This window comes from Amblyraja radiata, chromosome 22 (assembly GCF_010909765.2).
Source record: "Amblyraja radiata isolate CabotCenter1 chromosome 22, sAmbRad1.1.pri, whole genome shotgun sequence".
Classification (NCBI taxonomy): Eukaryota; Metazoa; Chordata; class Chondrichthyes; order Rajiformes; family Rajidae; genus Amblyraja; species Amblyraja radiata.
Genome location: NC_045977.1, coordinates 29,772,419 through 29,795,351, shown reverse-complemented (window position 1 = coordinate 29,795,351; position 22,933 = coordinate 29,772,419). Strand labels below are relative to the sequence as shown.

The 22,933-nt window shown below is 42.1% G+C and overlaps 1 protein-coding gene across 3 annotated transcripts in view; it reads left to right on the top strand.

Moving 5' to 3' along the window:
• ern2 (endoplasmic reticulum to nucleus signaling 2) overlaps positions 1-22,933 on the top strand; it is a 77,333-nt gene that overhangs the window by 16,363 nt on the left and 38,037 nt on the right. For all 3 annotated transcript variants that reach the window (XM_033040882.1, XM_033040884.1, XM_033040883.1), the window contains 4 exons: positions 2,506-2,620; positions 7,387-7,420; positions 13,613-13,685; positions 17,186-17,258. In XM_033040882.1, the coding sequence (XP_032896773.1) occupies positions 2,506-2,620; positions 7,387-7,420; positions 13,613-13,685; positions 17,186-17,258 (295 nt within the window). The remainder of the gene's footprint in view (positions 1-2,505; positions 2,621-7,386; positions 7,421-13,612; positions 13,686-17,185; positions 17,259-22,933) is intronic.

Genomic DNA, 22,933 nt, shown 5'->3' with positions numbered 1-22,933 from the left:
TGCCATCTCCTCTGCCACTTTCTCTCCCTCTCCCTCTCCCTCTGAAAAGGAAAATATTATTAAAGCAAAGCCAATGTCAAACAGCTATAGAGACGCGCTCCAACTTATGTCCTGTAGACCCATAAGTAAATCAGAAGTTACATAAGCCGGAGTCAGAAGTACTACTGTGCACATGTAAATTTACTATCTTTGTTCTATATTGTACAGCAGACACTTTATAAAGAATGAAAAATGGAATGCCATGTACAGTACTGGCTATTACCTTTATTAGGAATAATGATTTAAACTGATTGAATGAATTTTAATTTTACGATACAGTAAATTAATTAGAGATAAGGAATGAAAAATGATTTAAAAAGTTGTTTCGTAATGGCAATTACCTTAAAACTAACTCATTCAAGTTTGCTGGAAGTAGCGTTTTAAATGTGGTGGATAACGAACAGTTGCTAGATAAGGAAGATGCAGCAGATAAGGTTCTTGAGCAGGTTCTTGAACCTTTGCTGCTTCTAATTCCATAAGATCTCCATTAGCAAATTCTTTCCCATGTGATTCAATTAGCTCTTCTATTTTGTCTTCACCAAATTATAAATTCATGCCTCATGATTTTATCTGTCACATCTTCATAGGTCTCGTCCTTCTCGAAATCTTCGAAGCCATGAACGAACTGCGGAAATCTTTTTTCCACACTGAATGCAAATAATTCTCCCCATGTCTTCGCAATGTTAATACTGTGAGACCGAGTTTGCATGCAGTGGGTGAAAAACTTTATCCACCTTCATATTTCTTTATCATCTTCACTTTCAATCTAAGTCTATTTTAGTATGTTTAAGAACGGGTTCAGCCCTTCTAGTACCACTTTACCTTTTTCCAGTCATGACTAGGGCACAAAATCAAAAGAACAAGAAGACTTTCACAGAAAAACTATGAGCGTAACTACGTGGGAGTGTTAATTCCGGATCTAATATCCTCTCCTTAGTCTGGTTCAGTAAACCACTGAGTGGAACACTGGAGTCCAAACCCTTCTTTATTTGTATACAACACCGTGGGGCCGGCCTTGGATTCACTCACTCGAGCCCTCAGCAGCCTCACGTAAACAGAACAGTCGGAAAGACAACCGACCCACCCCAACGAAACGATCACCTTTACAGTATATACCCCTACACAGTGGCGGGAAACTAACGGCGCGAAAGTACAGGGGGAGGCAATCCCTTTAGACCAATCACGACACCTATTCAGTACACAGAAACAAAGTAGAAACATCTTCAATACAAAGTAGAAATGTACAGAGGAAGGCAACCTGGACCAATCACGGGTACCGGCGGGAAGATACAGAAACAAAGTAAAAACATAAAACTCCCCTAACCAATCGCAGACACGGAACAAGCATCAATTTATTGAAACGACAAAAACCTCTTTAGGAGCCCAGACTTAGTGGCAACAGGTGGGTCACATGGGTAGAAGCTTCTTAGAGTTTCTTCAGAGGTCCTGAGTTAGTGGCGACAGCTAGGTCACATGGGTCTCCAGCACCTTGCAATGTATTGTCACCATCAGTGAAGCCCAGTCTTTCACAGACGCCTGCCATTTCCCAAAGCACCCAAATCCTTGCATATTCACAGGAGCTCCCATGCGGAGACCATGTGTGAGCATCTGTTAGAACAGCTGATTAGCTTGTAGAAATGACCGCATGCAACAGCAGTACTGCACTGCTACCAAGATTACCAAAACGCGCAACTCGGAAATTCAGCAATGAATTGTTTACGTAAGTGCGTGTTTAGGTAAGTCACCAATTGCATGGGTTGGGGAGTGTCTGTATTGGATTTGAGGCAAACTCCTAAAATTGTACAAACCATTTTGTTAATTTATTGGATTTGAAACCCATCTCCGATTAGTTGGTAACGAGATACAGAGTATACTGATTCATGTGCATTAGTTATGAGTAAATTAGGACATTGTGTTGGTGAAAAGACTGAAAATAACTCATTATCATCATAATCATTTACCTGTAAACCACAAGTTCCTAGTTAATTCTTCTTCATTAGCTGTATCATTAATCAAAAGATTCTGATATGCCTCTGGAATAACTCAAATGGAGATTTTGTTGTAAATTACAGACATTTTACGCGCCTTCTTTTAATTAATTGAGCTCATGCCTGGTTCAGTTGCAAATCTTGCACTATGCTGCGGCGCAAATGGGACCATTTTGTCAATGTTTTTGGTCTACTTCACATAAGAAAATCTAGTCACGTAACCAAAATATTCAAGAATGGGTGCCAGGCACAGATCTATGCCCCATAAGTAATTGTCCCACAATAAGAAGGAAATTGTGTCACTTTTAAAACAAAATGTACAAATCACTGGCATACAGTGGTGCTTCTGCTAGATTTTAATGTTCATTCATTATTGTCATGTTTCTATTGTAGGTCCCTTCTGATGGCTGGACAAAGATAGATATGCATTTGCATTTTGATTTATTTTTGATAATAATTGCCCTTTGTGTTTTATCAGTGTGCTGCCAGTACAGTGACTCTGCCAGAAACCCTGCTGTTCATATCCACGCTTGATGGGAATCTGCATGCTGTCAGTAAACGGACTGGGGAGATCAAATGGACCTTAAAAGAAGGTGAAACTGTTTCTTAAGTTAAAGTAATATATTGAAAGAAACAATATGCCCTTAAGGTGTTTCCATATTTTAACTTAAATCTCTGATGTGTTGAGTGTTTCTAATTAATAACAAACTTTTCTCCACTCCCTATTACTTTATGAGACTTTGACCCCGTGTTATCTCAAGGTGGGTGAAATAGCTTAATGGAAAACTGCTGGTCTTGTCGTATATACTTGCATTATTGCAAAATCGGTCTTACTTCAGTTAATTTCTCTCATTGTAAATAATATTATCTGGCACAATGAGACTCTTCTGCATTGGGGTTTAGATATTTTGTTGGGCAGTATAAAGGGAACAAATGAAGAGGGATTAAGGAATAATATGATATGGATATTGCAATGGCGTTCTTTTCAGAAACAAAACTATATTTCAGATTGCACCAGATTGCTAGTACAAAACTATAGATCTTGTGAAAATCCTTCTCACTGGCAGCCGAGGTCATCCATGAGCTAATCATTTCTTAATAAGAGTCACATGTGTAGGAGTGGTGAAGGTTTTGTTAAGGTTTTGATATACTGAATTTATTGTTGGTTTAAAATGAACAACATTTGATGTAGAATCAATAATCTCATGATCTTTAGTTACAGAATTGACTTAACAAAACAAGAAACATGCAGGTGGACTGGCCCACTCCACAGTGAGCAAAAATTGACTCTTGTGCATTATTCATTTCATATCTCTGGGTCACGGGTTCTACTTTATCTCCAGTTGCCTTCAAACTGAGGTTCTTAATATCTGCTGCCCTTCCCCAATGCTAGCCAGGCCACTACCCCCTACTCCTGCACCACCTCATACACCTCCCTCCCATTTGAGCTCCCATCATTCTCCACAGTACCCCTCAGGGCCCACTGCCCTCAGAGCCTGGATTTGATTCCAGCCTTAATTCCTGTCAGGTCTTTACCATCTCCGCGACCTCTCATTCTCCAATGCAGAATGGTCTCTCCTCAGCAGAGGCCTTACCTTTGTACCCCTACGCCCACAGCCCAACAATTTCCAATGCTGTCATGACGTCGACCTCTTCTTCCATCACTTCTGCCTCCAGGCCGATTTGTCTGGCAAGGATTCATGCCTCCCAGTGATGACTCCTTCTCCCATCTCCAATGTTCCTCCTCTTCATGGACTCCCCCTGCCAGCCTTCAACCTTCTTTAGACCTTTTTGTTTCCACTGCTGGCACAACATCAACTGTCATGACTTACCAATCCCTTACCCACTCTGAATGCGTTGCAGTCTGGCAAGCTGACCTCCACTGTGCTGACATTAGCTCTCAGTCACCTCCTCATACTTACCTCTTGACCATGACCCCATAGACGAACACCAGGCCACCATATCCCAGATCATCGAATCTCATCACCTCTGACGATTATCCCTCCACAGCCTCTAACCATATAGTTCCCCAACCCTATACTGCCCGTTGCCATCTCCTTCCTAAAATATTCAAGCAGGACTGGCAGACCGTTTCTATCTGCCTGCTTCTGCCTCACCAAACTCATCTGCAAATACCTCAATTCTATCTTGTTGCCCCATATCCAGTCCCTTCTAACATACATCAAATACATCATATATGCTGTTCAACAGTTCAATAACTTTCAATTCCTGGGCATCCATCATCTTTACCATGGATGTCGAGTCACTTTGCACATCCATTCCCCACCAGGAAGGCCCTCCGATTCTTCCTTGAAAAGAGCATCTCGTAGAGTAACACTCTACTATATTCTACACTCTTCTAACACTCTTTTCCACCTGACGGAACTTGTTCTCGGCCTCAAAAACCTCCCTTGTGACTCCTCTCACATAGGCACAAGCATAGGCCACAGCTATGTCTGCCTTTTTGTTGTTTGTCGAACAGTCCTTGTTCTAAATATACACTTTGCAGAACTCTATGATTTCATTCACTATACCACTAACTTCTAACATGCCTTCAAATTCACTTGGACTTTCTCTGACACCTCTCCCCTTTCTCGATCTCTCTGTTACCGTCACTGGGGACTATCTACTATAAACCCACTGACTCCCTCAGTTATCTTAATTACTCCACCACCATCCCCTAATCTCAATTTATCTCTGTGTGTTGCATCTGCTCCCAAGATTGGGCTTACCACTCTGGGACATCTGAGATGTCCTTTTTCTCTAGTACATGTGGTTTCTCCCCATGTTATATATGGAGCTCCCATCAATGTCTCCTCTGTATCCCACAGATCTACTCTTCCCCTCTCCAGTTAGAGCACCAATAGTTCCCCTGGTCCTTATCTTTCACGCCACCAGCGCAACATCCATCACGTCATTCTCCAATAATTCAGCCAGCATCATCGTGATCCCACCACCAGTCACATCTTCCCATCCCTACTCCTTTGGCTTTTCATAGAGACTGCTCCCTCTGCGTCTTTGGTTTACTCATCACTTCCTACCCAACCGCCTTCTCCCCAGTACCTTCATCTGCAACCACAGGATATCTAACACATGTCCCAACACCTCCACTCTCACTACCAGCCAAGGACCTCAGCAGCCCTTTCTGGTGAGATAGAGGTTCATGTGCACCTCCTCTAAAGTCATGCTGAATGTGATGCTTCCAGTGGGGTCTCCTTTACATTGTTGAGACCAAGCATTCTGCTTCAACAAAATCTCCATTCCAATCGCCAGTAAAAATGAAGAGACCTGCTTCAATGACTACCACCCAGTAGCTCTAACATCAACTACTATCAAGTGCTTTGAAGAATTGGTAGTAACCCACATATGTGTCCGTCTTCCAGGCAAGCTTAACCCCTTGCAATTTGCATACAGTGAAAATAGTTTAATGGAGGATGCCATCTTTCTTGCACTACGTTCAACTCTAAATCATCTTTACAATGAGATCATCTATATCAGGATGTTATTCATTGACTAGCTCAGCCTTCAACACCATAAAACCGAATCAGATAATGTTTAAGCTATTGGACCTTGGCCTTGGGGCCTCCGTATGAAACTGACTTCTGGGCATCTTCACCAACAGACCCCAGTTGGCTAGAATTGGCCATAACATTTATTTCAACCTGACCCCCAACACTGCTGCCCCTCAGTGTTTTGTGCTCAGTCCCTTGCTCTACTCCCTGTATACACATAGCTGCATGGCTAAGTACAACGTTATCTCAATCTTTAAGTTTGCAAATAATACCACTGTTGTTGGCTGATCAACAACAACAACAGTGAGATGAAGTACAGGAAACAGATTGAGAAACTTGTATTACAGTGTCAGCACGAGAACCCACCATGTAATGTCAGCATGATGAAAGAGTTGCCCGTTGACCTAGGGAAGCAAGGGAGTGAACACAACCATATCCTCATCGATGGAGCTGTTGTAGAGAAATCAACAGTTTCCTGTTCCTAGGCATTCATATCACCAGCAACCTAACCTGATCCCTTCACATTGATGCGATGATCAAGAAAGCAACTGCGAATTTACTTTCTTAGCAGTCTCAAACAATTCAGCATGTCCACAAAAATTCTTTCAAGCTTCTACAGATATTCTAGAGAAAGCATTCGGACAGGATGCATCTCAGCCTGATATGGCAACTTATGCTCTTGAAAGCCTAAATCTGCAGAGAGTAATGAACACGGCCCAATCCATCACAGACTCGTCACCTCCTTCCATCCAGTCCATCTTCACTGTTCATTGCGTCAGGAAGGCTGGAAATATTTACGAGAATGTCTCTTTTCTTTCTTCTATCTTCTGGAAGAAGATACATGAGCTTGAAAGCGTGGATGTCTGGACTTAAGAACAGCTTCTTATGCACTGCTATCAGATTCGTAAACCAATCAATCATCTGTTTTACACTCCCATCCCAGAGATGCTGCAGCGTATTCTTACTCGTAAATCTCCCACTTTTGGTTATTCCATTGTTATTCAGAGTTTTTTTTCTCAATTACCTTGGATTGCTCTATAATCTTTCACAAGTATGCTGTATTGCACTCATGCTTATATTTTTTGTTGTGTTAATTATTACTGTTTGTACACTGTTTATTCTGTGAACTTTATGTGAACAAGGAATTTTATTGCACTGCGTATATCTGAATATGAATATTTGGATTCTAAGAATCCTAAAACTTTCACATGTGTTTCTATGTGGACATGTTGGCAAACATAAAATGTTTGGCAAGAGAGTGCATATCTTACCACATCTCCAGTGCCAATTAACCATGGGCGGCACGGTTAATCAGTGATAGAGTTGCTGCTTATCGTGCCAGAGACCCTGGTCTGATCCTGACTACGGGTGCTGTCTGTATGGAGTTTGTATGTTCTCCCCGTGATCTGCGTGCACTTTCCCTCCGAGCTCCGGTTTCCTCCCTCACTCCAATGACATACAGGTTAATGGGTTAATTGGCTTGGTTAAATTGTAAATCAACCCTAGCATGAAGGATAGTGTTACTGTTTGGGGATTGCTGGTTGGTGAGGACTCAGTGGACCGAAGGGCCTGTTTCCGCACTGTATCTAAACTAAAGTAAATTAAACTAAGCTGACAAAATTAATCTCAATATGCTTGGATAGATAGAATATAGCTCTATGTTCTTTTCAAATCTAAACTTCCTGCTATGGAATACGAAAAATAATCCTGAGTTTGTGTTTAGCATTGTTACAGGATTGATATTTAATACTGCTATCGGCTCCATGTTTAACAATGTTATAGAATCTGTGATTAACACTGCTCTTGTCTCAAATAGCACTGAATCTCATTTATAATTTCTATTTCAGATCCAATCATTCAAGTTCCTGTCTACCTGGCCGGGTAAGTTACTGTTAAAATTTAATACTTGCTCTCTAAATTTCAGATTTTATGGACAAATTTAAGGTTTAGTGGCTCACTCAATTCACGTGGATAATCAAAAGTGGTAGACTGAACCATGTAGTGTACTATGCCTTCATAAAAATGCTCATTTGCGAAAAATGGACCAATTAGGTAATTAAAATATACATCAGCCATCCTTGAAACTGTGACGGCATTCTGTTCCTTCTTCATTACTAGCCTTCCCATCCGTCAATTTAGGTAATACTCTTAAAGCCAACATTCATTCCTCAACATATCTCTTCCTGTCCCAGTATTTCTTCAAGAGTTTTCTGTTAAGTCTGCAATTTCACCTTTGGCTGTCTGATTAGACTTGGCCTAATATCGGTTTTGTTCTTGGTGCCCCACTGTGGAGTGAGACAATTGTGGACTATATTGCATGCTGGCTCTTTTAGTGATAAGCATCTAGCTAAAATTAGCCCCTCTCTGCCGGTTTACACTGGTTTTAGTAGCTCACTCATAAATATGAGATTGTTTCTGGTTGATATTTAGACTTCCTCTATTTTGCGGCTGAAGATAACTTCTAAGCATCGCTTAGTATTCATTTTGCCATTACTTTCTGTCCCCTGTACTATGATATTAATTTCCAGTTAAATTACCTTCTATTTGCAGGATCAGAATTTCTCCCAGCAACCGTTTCCATTTGTGCTCATCAAATGCAGTGGTAGTGTTATTTTAAAAAGTTACCTAATCTTGACAAGGCATTTGTGTTTGCAAACGTGGTTCTCATAAAAAGCACTGAGCATCAGAGATTTTTTTTCTGGTTTATGTACCCTTTACCCAGAGTCCGGTGGAGGCAGGTTCTCTTGATGCTTTTAAGAGAGAGCTAGATAGGGCTCTTAAAAATAGTGGAGTCAGGGGATATGGGGAGAAGGCAGGAACGGGGTACTGATTGGGGATGATATAACCATATAATAACAATTACAGCACGGAAACAGGCCATCTCGGCCCTTCTAGTCCGTGCCGAACACGTATTCTCCCCTAGTCCCATCTACCTGCACTCAGACCATAACCCTCCATTCCTTTCCCGTCCATATAACTATCCAATTTATTTTTAAATGATAAAATCGAACCTGCCTCCATCACCTTCACTGGAAGCTCATTCCACACAGCTACCACTCTCTGAGTAAAGAAGTTCCCCCTCATGTTACCCCTAAACTTCTGTCCCTTAATTCTCAAGTCATGAGAATCTTCCCTACTCTCAGTGGGAAAAGCTTATCCACGTCAACTCTGTCTATCCCTCTCATCATTTTAAAGACCTCTATCAAGTCCCCCCTTAACCTTCTGCGCTCCAAAGAATAAAGCCCTAACTTGTTCAACCTTTCTCTGTAACTTAGTTGCTGAAACCCAGGCAACATTCTAGTAAATCTCCTCTGTACTCTCTCTATTTTGTTGACATCCTTCCTATAATTAGGCGACCAAAATTGTACACCATACTCCAGAATTGGCCTCACCAATGCCTTGTACAATTTTACCATTACATCCCAACTTCTATACTCAATGCTCTGATTTATAAAGGCCAGCACACCAAAAGCTTTATTTACCACCCTATCTACATGAGATTCCACCTTCAGGGAACTGTGCACAGTTATTCCCAGATCCCTCTGTTCAACTGCATTCTTCAATTCCCTACCATTTACCATGTACGTCCTATTTTGATTTGTCCTGCCAAGATGTAGCATCTCACACTTATCAGCATTAAACTCCATCTGCCATCTTTCAGCCCACTCTTCCAACTGGCATAAATCTCTCTGTAGACTTTGAAAATCTACTTCATTATCCACAACCCCACCTATCTTAGTATCATCTGCATACTTACTAATCCAATTTACCACACCATCATCCAGATCATTGATGTACATGACAAACAACAGTGGACCCAACACAGATCCCTGTGGCACCCCACTAGTCACTGGCCTCCAACCTGACAAACAGCCATCCACCATTACTCTCTGGCATCTCCCATTCATCCACTGTTGAATCCATCTTGCTACTCCACCATTAATACCCAACAATTGAACCTTCTTAACCAACCTTCCATGAGGAACCTTGTCAAAGGCCTTACTGAAGTCCATATATACAACATCCACTGCTTTACCCTCATCAATTTCCCGAGTAACCTCTTCAAAAAATTAAAGAAGATTAATCAAACATGACCTTCCAGGCACAAATCCATGTTGACTGTTCCTAATCAGACCCTGTTTATCCAGATGCTTATATATATTATCTCTAAGTATCCTTTCCATTAATTTGCCCACCACTGACGTCAAACTAACAGGTCTATAATTGCTAGGTTTACTCTTAGAACCCTTTTTAAACAATGGAACAACATGCGCAGTACGCCAATCCTCCGGCACTATTCCCGTTTCTAATGACATTTGAAATATTTCTGTCAATAGCCCCTGCTATTTCTACACTAACTTCCCTCAATGTCCTTGGGAATATCTTGTCCGGACCTGAAGACTTATCCACTTTTATATTTCTCAAAAGTGTCAGTACTTCCTCTTCTTTGAATCTCATAGTTTCCATAGCTACTCTACTTGTTTCCCTTACCTCACATAATTCAATATCCTTCTCCTTGGTGAATACCGAAGGAAAGAAATTGTTCAATATCTCCCCCATCTCTTTTGGCTCTGCAGATAGCTGTCCACTCTGACTCTCTAATGGACCAATTTTATCTCTCGTTATTCTTTTGCTATTAATATAGCTGTAGAAACCCTTTGGATTTACCTTCACCTTACTTGCCAAAGCAACCTCATATCTTCTTTTAGCTTTTCTAATTTCTTTCTTAAGATTCTTTTTACATTCTTTGTACTCCTCAAGCACCTCATTTACTCCATGCTGCCTATAATTATTGTAGATCTCTCTCTTTTTCCGAACCAAGTGTCCAATTTCCCTTGAAAACCATGGCTTTCCAATTTTTACTATTTCCTTTCAACCGAACAGGGACATAAAGATTCTGTACTCTTAAAATTTCACCTTTAAATGTCCTCCAGTTCTCTTCCACATCTTTCCCATAAAACAAAATGTCCCAATTTACTCCTTTTAAATCCTTTCACATCTCCTCAAAGTTAGCCTTTCTCCAATCAAAAATCTCAACCCTAGGTCCAGTTCTGACCCTCTCCATAATTATTCAGATTCAGATTCAGATTCAATTTTAATTGTCATTGTCAGTGTACAGTACAGAGACAACGAAATGCATTTAGCATCTCCCTGGAAGAGCGACATAGCAAATGATTTAAATAAATAATAATAAGTGATAATAAGTGTCCGGGGGGTGGGGGGGTGATTGGCAGTCACCGAGGTACGTTGTTGAGTAGAGTGACAGCCGCCGGGAAGAAGCTGTTCCTGGACCTGCTGGTTTGGCAACGGAGAGACCTGTAGCGCCTCCCGGATGGTAGGAGGGTAAACAGTCCATGGTTGGGGTGAGAGCAGTCCTTGGCGATGCTGAGCGCCCTCCGCAGATAACGCTTGCTTTGGACAGACTCAATGGAGGGGAGCGAGGAACCGGTGATGCGTTGGGCAATTTTCACCACCCTCTGCAATGCCTTCCGGTCGGAGACAGAGCAGTTGCCATACCATACTGTGATGCAGTTGGTAAGGATGCTCTCGATGGTGCAGCGGTAGAAGTTCACCAGGATCTGAGGAGACAGATGGACCTTCTTCAGTCTCCTCAGGAAGAAGAGACGCTGGTGAGCCTTCTTGATCAGAGTTGAGGTATTGTGGGTCCAAGAGAGGTCATCGGAGATGTTGACTCCCAGGAACCTGAAGCTAGAAACACGTTCCACCTCCGTCCCGTTAATGTGGATGGGGGTGTGCGTGCCGCCCCTGGACTTCCTGAAGTCTACAATGAGCTCCTTGGTCTTCTTGGAGTTAAGGGCCAGGTTGTTGTCAGCGCACCATGCTGCTAAGTGCTGGACCTCCTCCCTGTAGGCCGACTCATCGTTGTTGCTGATGAGGCCAATCACCGTTGTATCATCTGCATACTTGATGATGGTGTTAGTACCATGTACAGGTGTGCAGTCATAGGTGAAGAGGGAGTAGAGGAGGGGGCTCAGCACACAGCCCTGTGGAACGCCGGTGTTCAGGGTGAGGGTTGAAGAGGTGTGCTTGTCTAACCTAACAGACTGGGGTCTGTTGGTTAGAAAGTCCAGTATCCAGTTGCAGAGGGAGGGGTCGATGCCCAGGTTACCGAGTTTGGTGATCAGTTTTGATGGTATAATGGTGTTGAATGCTGAGCTGTAATCGATGAACAGCATTCTTACGTAAGTGTCTCTGTTGTCGAGGTGGGAGAGGGCGGAGTGAAGTGCCGTTGAGATGGCATCCTCCGTACTCCTGTTCTTGCGGTAGGCAAACTGATAGGGATCCAGTGTGGGGGGTAGGCAGCTTTTGAGGTGTGCCAGGACCAGCCTCTCGAAGCACTTGGTGATGATGGGGGTAAGTGCAACTGGGCGGAAGTCGTTGAGGCTTGCCGCAGTGGAGTGTTTTGGCACTGGCACGATGGAGGTGGATTTAAGGCACGTGGGGACAACTGCTTGGGCAAGTGACAGGTTGAAGATGTCAGTCCAGACGTCTGTCAGCTGCGCAGCACAGGCCCTGAGCACGCGCCCGGGGATGCCGTCAGGGCCAGCAGCTTTACGTGCATTAGTCCTACTCAGTGCCACGAATACGTCGTAGGGGGTGAGTGTGAGGGGTTGGTGATCGGCAGGTAGCACAGCCTTGATGGCTGTCTCTAGATTGTCCCTGTCGAAGCGGCCATAGAAGTGGTTAAGCTTTTATTGAAACTAATGGCATTGTGATCACTGGACCCGAACTGTTCCCCAACGCATACCTCTGCCACCTGACCCGTCTCATTTCCTAACAGGAGGTCCAGCACCGCCCCTTGTATTGCTGCAAAAAACTATCCTGCACACATTTTACAAACTCCAAACCATCCAGCCCATTTACAGAATGTGTTTCCCAGTCTATGTGTGGAAAATTGAAATCTCCCACAATCACTACCTTGTGCTTACTACTAATATCTGCGATCTCCTTACATATTTGCTCTTCCAATTCTCGCTCCCCATTTGGCGGTCTATAATACACCCCTATAAGTGTTGCTACCCCTTTCCCATTTCTCAGTTCCACCCAAATAGCCTCCCTAGACGAGACCTCTAATCTATCCTGCCAAAGCACTGCTGTAATATCTTCCCTGATAAGCAATGCAACACCTCCACCTCTTGCCCCTCCAATTCTATCACACCTGAAGCAACGAAATCCTGGAATATTTAGTTTCCAATCACAGCCCTCCTGCAACCATGTTTAACTGATCGCCACAACATCATACTTCCAGGTGTCAATCCAGGCTCTAAGTTCATCCACCTTTCTTACAATGCTCCTAGCATTAAAATATACACATTTAAGAAACCCACTCTCTCTTATTCTCTGTTTATTGTCTTTTTCCTCTTTCTCCCCTACATTTTGGGTCAGAGTGCTACCCTTCTCTGCCTCCTGCCTCACACACTGACTGCTAGCTTTCCCAATTTGAGTCCCTCCTCCCAACCGTTCTAGTTTAAAGTCTCCCCAGTAGCCTTTGCAAATCTCCCCGCCAGGATATTGGTCCCCCTCGAGTTCAAGTGCAACCCGTCCTTTCTGTACAGGTCGCACCTTCCCCAAAAGAGGTCCCAATGATCCAGAAACTTGAATCCAGATCCAGAAACTTGAATCCATACCCACTGCACCAGTCCCTCATCCACGCATTTATCCTCCATCTCAGCCATGATCACATTGAATGGCGGTGCTGGCTCGAAGGGCCGAATGGCCTATTCCTGCACCTATTGTCTATTGTCTACCCAATTTATGAACAATTGTTTGGAATGTTACTAAAGAATGTGAACAGGTAGTTCAGTGTAGTACTGATGATATAAACATATTTAAATGACTTGCAGGTTGATTGGTCTGCTGAAGACTATTGAACAACTTATTAATGGTTCATGTATGTTATTTTAGTTGCTATATTTGATGTTATTTGAAGCTAAATTAATTGGAGTTACGTTTGTTTACCAGCTTGTGCTATTTATCAAAACATTTGTCCCTGTTACACAGCCGCAATTTTGAACTCGGTTTTACACAAAAACGTGTTTGTTTTGATTGCAGACCAGCATTTCTTCCAGACCCAAATGATGGAAGTCTCTATATCTTGGGAGGGACAGCTAAAGAGGGACTAATGGTACGTTTTATGATATTTTCATGAACCATGAACATATGTTTCAATCCTGAGGATATTATTCAGCTACCTTTGGAGTTATCTCATGAGATATCTGCACAATATCCATAAGGTTATTTAAAAAAAATCCTTCAATCTCTGTAGGAAAAGTTAAATTATAATACAATTGCCTATTTAATGTACATCAACAGTACAAAAAAACTAAATCAAATAAGTCAGGCACAATTTGCCTACAGAAAATTGCTTAGACAATTTGCCTAACAGCTTCCTCTAATCAATCAATCAATCACTTGTCCAAGGGATTGTTAATTCTGTCCTGTTCTTGTTCTTATTGTTATTGTTTCCCATTATAGAGATTAATGTGATAAGTTTATGGTGACTTGGTTTAACCATACATTGATCTTGACATCTTTTAATTTTCCATACCTTGGGCACCACTCATGCATCTTAATGTTTTGAACATTGTGGCCAGGGCCTCTGTAATTTTCTCCCTCCCATCTCTCAGCAACCATGGAAGTATTCCATCTGGACCAGGCGATTAATCAACGTGGAGCTAGCCATTTAAGTACGTCCACTTTATCAACATTAACTCATCCAAAATCTCAATTATATCTTTCTATGCTGAAACGCCAGCAATCTTCCTTCATGAAGGCTGCTGTAAAATATCTCAGCCATGTCCTCTATCTCTATGATTCAATTCCTTTTTGGCCTCTGATTTCCTCCTCTTGTCATACAACTCTTTTTCTGCTCACAGATAATAGAATATCTTTGGACTGGACACGCTTCTGCAGCTACTCTTTTCATGTGCTCTCTCTTTGGCTCTCATTTCATTTTCTAACTTCTCGTCTGAACCTCCTATAATCAACAAGTGTTGACAACTTACCAGGTGTCATTATACTTTCTATTCTAAAGCCTCCGAAATCATGATCATTTTCAAAACCAAATGCAACAGTTTCCTTTCCTGTTAGGCTTTGAAACCAGCGCCTCTTTAGCACCATACCACCTGTTTATCATGTATTCGACCTAATAATTTAATTTCCTTCCATATCTTACAAATAATCTACCCTACCATGGTTTAAATGTATCAAGTGCTTAAGAAAGGATTCTGTAAAAATATCCTGTATAGATATACTGAACAATTAACACATTTCCACGGCTTGACCTCAGTCAGGTCTCCTACACAAGAGCCTTTATTGCAGCCATCTCAGCTCCACATAAACAATCATATATTGTTCTTTATTTTTTACTCTGTAACTTAACTTCAAGCCTTGCAACCAAATGTTTTCCAGTTTCAAAAGTTGCGATTTTAGAACTTCAATTTATGCCAGTCTTTCTTTTTCTATTACACAGTTGATACAAAGCACCAGAAGTTATATACTAATGTTCTGCTTCAGTATGTTTTAACTTTGGAATAGTATGCAATATTTCCTCATTTTTGTTATATAAAATAAAGGCTCACATTATTGTCATGGCTAGAGGATTGGTTAAAGTCAAGTCAAGTCACTTTTATTTCTATAGCACATTTACTCTCGTTGACCAGAGTGCTTTACATTGGTGAAGGTACTAACGTTATACAACATTGATTCATAGATTAAGTACATATATAAATACATACATATAGCCCTCCCTCAGAGGATGCCAAAATAGGCTTGAGAGTAAAGATGAGTTTTAAGTCTCGACTTAAAAGAGTCGTTGGAGGGGGCAGTTCTGATGGGAAGAGGGATGCTGTTCCACAGTCTAGGAGCTGCAACCGCAAAGGCGCGGTCGCCCCTGACCTTATGCCTAGACCGCGGATAGTAAACAGAGAATACAAAAGGATAGTAAACAGAGAATAAAAATAATAGGGCAGGGGAAGAGAAGTTCCCAGGAGCAGGACCAGTGGCAAAAGGTTTACAAATTTGTGTTTTGAAATACAAGAGGGATGCAAGAAAAATATTTTTCAAAAAACTCGGCTGGTCTTTTACCCAGAGTAGGTAGGGACTGGGTGGGGGGGGAGATTTAATAGAAATCTAAGGGGCAATTTATTTACAGAAAGGGTGGTAGGTATATGTAATGTGTGCCAGAGGAGGTAGTTGAGGCAGGTAATATCACATTGTTTCAAAAACATTTCAATAGGTACATGCTTTGGATAGGTTTAGAAGGATGTGGGCAAAACGCAGGCTTATGGGACTAGTGTAGATGGGGCATGTTGGTCGGCATGGGCTGAGGGTCCAGTTTTCATGCTGTATGACTCTGTAACTATGTGGTATAATCTCAAAGCCATAATTGGGTACTGAAAATTACTTCACACAGTGTTGTAATTCTTTGGAATTCTCAGAGAATCAGGGATGCTCAATTATTGAAGCAATAATTTTCAAGGCTGCGATCAATACATTTTTGGACACAAATGGAATTGTACAATATGAGATTTGGGCATGAGAAAATGGTCTCAAGGCACAGGATCAGCCATGATAAAGCTAGCTCAATGGCTACTGGGAGTGAAGGATAGAAGAGAAGTATTCCTAAGGCTAAGTGAATACACTGCAGGCCAAGGACTTTATTCCATACCATAAAGTGAGGAAAGAGCATTGAAATTCTGCAAGTTCATTTTGGACACTGGAACAAATTATTCTGTGTGGAGAGATGAACATTTACCCTGAATGTGAGCTGAGCATGACCATATACAAATTTGTAGTGTTGTAAATGTCGACATTGTGGAAAGTCCAAGACAGAAACTGATTACTTTTATAATTCTTGCTGCAAGATTAGTGTTAGGTGGAATTTGGGAGGAGAGAATGATCAACAATGAGATTGTGAGTAGGAGTAAATCACATGCATAGAACATGTTATATTTGGAAGATTTTTACAGGTGGAATATGTACACACTACACTTGTTGATGGATACCTTTGGAAAGCAATGAAATGGGTCCGAGAATGAAGAGCTAGGAAGAAACAATTTGTAGGTCTGGAATTCGAAAGGTGTGGTAGCAACTAAACTTTGAGTGAAGAGCTACTACAGAGGATGGGAGAAGGTAGCAGTGCCTAAGGCAGTCTAATTTTAATGACTGACTAATGATGTTTATTTCCTAATCCTAATCTGTTTTTTAAACAATACATCTTGCTTAATTTCTAAGTAATGGATCAACCTAATCAATGGTTGATCTCCACATTATTATTTCCCGAAAGTCTTCTGACTGAAGACTGCAACGACCAGGTTCAGGAATAGCTGCTTCCCCACAGTCATCAGGCAATTAACCTTGGCTCGGACAAAACTCTGAACATTAATAGTCCATTATCTGTTATTTGCACTTTATCAGTTTATTTATCCATGTGTGTATTTACGTATATAATGGTATATGGACACACTGATCTGTTTTGTAGTCAATGCCTACTATGTTCTGTTGTGCTGAAGCAAAGCAAGAATTTCATTGTTCTGTCAGGGACACATAACAATAAACTCTCTTGACTCTTGACTTGACTTGATCTCACTGCTGATTGCCAAATACTGTTGCTTCTTATTGCAGAAACTCCCTTTCACCATCCCTGAACTGGTTCATTCCTCCCCTTGTCGGAGCTCTGATGGAATACTGTACACGGGTAAAGATTTTCTGATTATTAATCAACTCTATTCCTTTGCATTTCTTTGGTTATATGTAAGCAATGTTATATATGTTCAGACACCCTTTTGATGAAGGTTTACCAGGTTACCCATCGTCATCTCCTAATATAGAGATAGGTGGTACTGGTTTTGGCAGTGGTGCTCAGTGAACACTAAAAGTGCACAATGTGTTGGTGGTGAATTGAACCAGAAAATAATGTGAGTACTTGGGTCAAGCATAATCTGTGTACAGAGAAATACAATTAGTATTTTTATTTGATGATATAGGACCTATTCTAATGCTGTAATGTTTACTGTTTCTCTGTCCACAAATTCTGTCTGATTTTGTGTATTTTCTGCATTTTCTGACTTTTATTAGGTTTGGAGTTTTAGGTTTGTGGTAAACTGTTATTATTGTTTATCACAAATACCATTTATCCACTAACTACAACCTGCCTTACTAACACCACTATGAGAGCACAGAACATTGAAATGGGAATAGCTAGGCACTGTATTTGGATATGACAGTCACTTCCTGCCTGGTTGGCTTTGCAAAGTCCCCTTCACAGAGCTGGGATTTGTATTTAAATTGGGAGAGCTATCTTACAGACTTGTTAAAACCTACCCAATCATACTCTACAGCAACATGGCAGATGTCTCCATCATAATATGGGGCATTGAGTATAAGAGTCAGGAAATTATAACACAACATTATATGGCTTTTAGTTAGACCACTTTTGGGGAATTGTATGCATTCTGATACCCTAATACAGGAATGATTGGAGGCCTGGATTACGTTGTATTTGCTATAGGGATAGGTCAGCCAGACATAAATTGTTTTCTCTGGAACACCGGAGGTTGATGTGAGACTTTATAGAAGCATAAAATCATGATACACAGAGATAAGGTAGACAGCCAGAACCCTTTTCCCAGGATGGAAATATTAAATACTAGAGGGCAAAGCAAAGGCGTTGTGCAGATTGTTTTTAACACTGAGAGTGGTGAATGCCTGGAATGTGCTGGTGGGGGTGATGGTGGAGGCAGATACAATAGTGGCATTTAAGAAACTTTTGGACAGGCAATAGGAAGCTGGTCAAACTGGTTAAACGAGCTAGCTCAGTGCTGGAGGGGAGAGTAGACTCTGGGATGGAGGTGCTTGAGAGGCGTATGAGGCACAAGGTGCAGGTCATACTGAAAAACCCCGGGCATCCCCTCCATTTAATTCTGGAGAGTCAAAAGAGCACTCGGAACAACAACCGGCTTCTCTCCCTGCCCTGTAGAACGGAGCGGTTCAGGAGATCCTTCACCCCTGCAGCCATTAGATTTTATAATTCGGACCGCTAGGCTGTAGGGGGATGCATTTTGCAATTATTAATTTTTAACTGTTAATTATTGGTCTTTTTAAGTATTTATTGCTCTCAGGTAGTGTCCACATTGTATTCTATGTATTTTCTGTCTGCGTTCGTTTTGAATCTGTGGGTTTGTTGGTTGGGAGCTTCTGGACATCTGAATTTCCCTGAGGGGATCAATAAAGTATTTATTATTATTATTATTATTATTATTATTATTATTATTATATCCAGCATTGCCATTGACCAAGCTAGACAAACTCTAAGAGACATAATGTGTAGGAAGGAACTGCAGATGCTGGTTTAAACAGAAGATAGACACAAAATGCTGGAGTAACTCAGCGGGCCAGGCAGCATCTCTGGAGAGAAGGAATGGGTGATGTTTTGGGTCGAGACACTTTCTCAGATCTCATGGTCTCGAACCGAAACATCACCCATTCCTTCACTCCAGAGATGCTGCTTGTCCTGCTGAGTTACTCCAGCATTTTGTGTCTATTCAAAGAGACACAGGTGCAAACTTGGTCTTTCATTCTGCCATTAGAATGAAAACATCTGAGCAGCTCCAGAAGTAGTTTAGATGATGCCCCAACCTAGTAAAGCTATAGTAAATTTTCTAATCAGCCAAAGAGATAGATCTCAGTGCTCCCACATCCAGCAGACCATATCAATGTTCTGCTTTTGGCCACATCTGGTTTAGTTTAGTTTAGAGATACAGCGCTGAAACAGGCCCTTTGGCCCACCGAGTCCGCACCAACCAACGATCCCCGCACACTAACACTATCCTACACACTCTAGGGACAATTTTTCCATTTATACCAAGCCAATTAACCTACAAACCTGTACATCTTTGGAATGTGGGAGGAAACTGAAGATCTCTGAGAAAACCCACGCAGGTCACGAGGAAACATACGAACTCTGTACAGAAAAGCACCCATAGTCAGGATTGAACCCGGGTCCCTGGCACTGTAAGGTAACAACTCTACCGCTGCGCCACCCCGATCTTAAATAGTGATTTTGAATTGAACATCAAATAGGATGAAAACGCAAAGTGCTGAAGGAACTCAACAGGTCAGGCAGCATCTGTGGAGCGAATTGACAGACGACATTTCAGATCAAGACCCTTTCTCAGACTGACTGTGGTAGGGGAGAAGAAAGCTGGAACAGGGAGGTAAGGGTGGAACAAAGCCTAGCTAATGATAGGTGGATAGTAAGTGAGAAAGGTTAGAGATGCAAATTAGACAAAAAGGTGACAAATAAGGAAAGAGTAGCGAAAAGTAAAGTTGGAGGAAGGGATAGGTGACAGAGAGGGGAAAGAGGGTGGATAAAGCAGAAATCAATGACTTGGGGATGGGAGATGAATGTATGTGAACACCTGACTCACCTGGAAGGCTTGATGGGGTCCCAGCATGGAGGTGAGGGATGAGGTATAAGGACAGCTACTACATCTCCTGCGGTTGCAGGGGGCAAGTAGCTGGAGAGAATGGTCTGGATGGAAAGAGATGAGTAAACGAAAGAGTTGCAGAGGGAACGGTGTCTATGGTAGTGTAAAGGGATGGTGGTAGGGAGATCTGACTGGTAGTGGGATCACATTAAAGGTGGCAGAAATATCGGGGAATGATGCATTTGATGAGGAGGCAGGTGGGGTAAAATGTGATGACCAAGGAAACTATTCTTGTTCCATCTGTGGGGATGGGGAGTGAGAGCACAACAGGTGGAAGGTCGCCAGGGTGAGAACATTAGTTGGAGGAATGTGGGAGATGGAAGTAGAGGTCATCACTGAGGGTCAAGAACCCCTTGCCAGAGAAAATTGAGGCGACAGAAGAAGAGGTCAACATCACGGTGGGCTCGGAACTCGTTGAGGTGTGGGTGCAGAGGTACAAAGTAAGGACACTGCTGACTACAAACTTTCAGCTTTCGAGAGGAAGAGATCAGGGGGATGGTGAAAACCCAACATGTTTGAGGCTGGGTTGAGACCTAGGCTCTGAGGAGGCCCTCTAGGGTCTGAGTAGGGTTTAAGGAGGTACCGATGAGGGAGAATGGGGAGAGGGTTGTGTGTGGTGGGGTTCATAAGTTATAGGAGCAGAATTAGGCTATTTGCCCATCAAGTCTGCTCTGCCATTCAATCATGGCTGATCTATCTTTCCCTCTCAACCCCATTCTCCTGCCTTCACCCTATGACCCCTGACACTCTTACTAATCAAAAATCTGTCAATCGCTGCCTTAAAAATGTCCATTTACCTGGCCTCCACAGTCATCTGTGACAATGAATTCCATAGATTCACCACACTCTGACTAAAGATATTCCTCCTCATCTCCAATCTAAAGATACGTCCTTTTATTCCTAGACTCCCCCACTAGTGGAAACATCCTCTCTACATACACTCTATCCAGGCCTTTCACTATTTGGTAAGTTTCAATGAGCCCCCCCCCCCCCCCCCCCCCCCATCCTTCTAAACTCCAGTGGATTGGGGGAAATGGCATGGTTAGTATTGGAGGAAGAGCCATAGGACACAGGTGCTGGTATTAAGGGCCCAGGTTTGGAGGCAAACAAGTGAACAGGACCAGGGAGAGTGAACCAAGTGAAAGCTGTTGCCGCTGGTAGTGTTGACACTGCAAATCTGGAAGTAGCCGAGGGCACCATCAGATCCTGTGAAGTTGGTGGCCTCCATCTGTGAATGGTTGGGAAGGCAATGAGAATCAACTCAGTCAGGGAAATCTAATAGGAGGAACAGACTCTGAGAACATTTTGATCTTCAATGAGTGACAGGTCCATGAATAAAAATGCCAAAGAAAAGGCTAAAACAATTGCAACCACATTCAGCCAAAATATAAAATTCCTCCCACGGTTGTAGGAGCACAGCCTATTTGACCAATTCAGCCAATTTGATTTACTCCACGTGTTGTGAAGAAATGTATGAGAACACTAGATACATGAAAGATTATGGGGATGAAATAATATCATGGGATTAGTACATATTATCAGCCGTGAGTTCCTGAATTACACCCCTTCCCCCCTTCCCCTCCATCCGCAGCCAACTTGTTCCAGTGCAGTCACAACAGTGGCATTGTTCCAACAATTGGAATATTGCCCAGGTATGTCCTATCCACAAAAACTGGGTCAAATCCAGTCAGGTAATTACTATTCAATCAGTCTACATTCAATTATCAGCAAAGTGATGAAAGGTATAGTCCTTACGAAAGAGGTCATACAGAACTTTTTAAATTGGGCATGGAATAAGTAAAGGTAGTGAATAGACAATAGGTGCAGGAGTAGGCCATTCAGCCCTTCGAGCCAGCACCGCCATTCAATGTGATCATGGCTGATCATCCCCAATCAGTACCCTGTTCCTGCCTTCTCCCCATATCCCCTGACTCCGCTATTTTTAAGAGCCCTATCTAGCTCTCTCTTGAAAGCATCCAGAGAACCTGCCTCCACCACCCTCCGAGGCAGAGAATTCCACAGACTCACCACTCTCTTTGAGAGTACAAGTGATCAGTAAAGAGAGAGAGAGAAAATTAGGGAATGAGAATATATTTGGAAATTTAGTGAATAGCTATGGAAGAAACTAAAGTTTCTGTTCCTATAAGATAGATAGAAGGCCAGTGTGGACTAAGTGGGCCACAGAGCTTGTTCCTGTGCTGTTTAATTCCATAACTATGAACTGGCCAGCGTTTCAGAATTTTAATTCTACAATTAAAAGATGCAATTAACCACTTAACTTCTCACATCTCCCCCACTATTGAATAAGATCATATTGAACATAGAACAGTACAGCATGGGAATGGGCATGTTGAAATTGGAAACACAAGTAGATCAAGGGCTAAAGGAGTCATATGGATTGCATGCTTTCTTAGGTTGGGGTATTGAGTATAGCGTCAGAAAGTCATGATGCATGTTTATAGGACTTTGATTAGGCCACATTTGGAGTATTGTGGGCAGTTCTGGTCACCTCACAGGAAGGATGGTGAGGCTGTGGAAAGGGTGCAGAGGAGATTTACCTGAATGATGCTTGAATTAAGGGGTATTAGCCACAGCGAGAGGTTGGGCAGACTTGGATTGTTTTTTCTGGAACGCCAGAGGTTGTAGGGAGACCTGATAGAAGTATATAAAATTCTGAGAGGCACAGCTAAGATAGATAGTTAAAACCTTTATCTCGGGATGGAAAAATTAAATACTAGAGGGCATAGCTTTAAGATGAGAGGGGCAAAGTTTAAAGGAGATGCATGGGGTTGTGTGTGCCTGGAGTGATATTTGGTGCAGGTACAATAATTTCATTTAAAAGACTATTGGTTAGCACGTGGATATGCAAGGATTCTTCTTATTG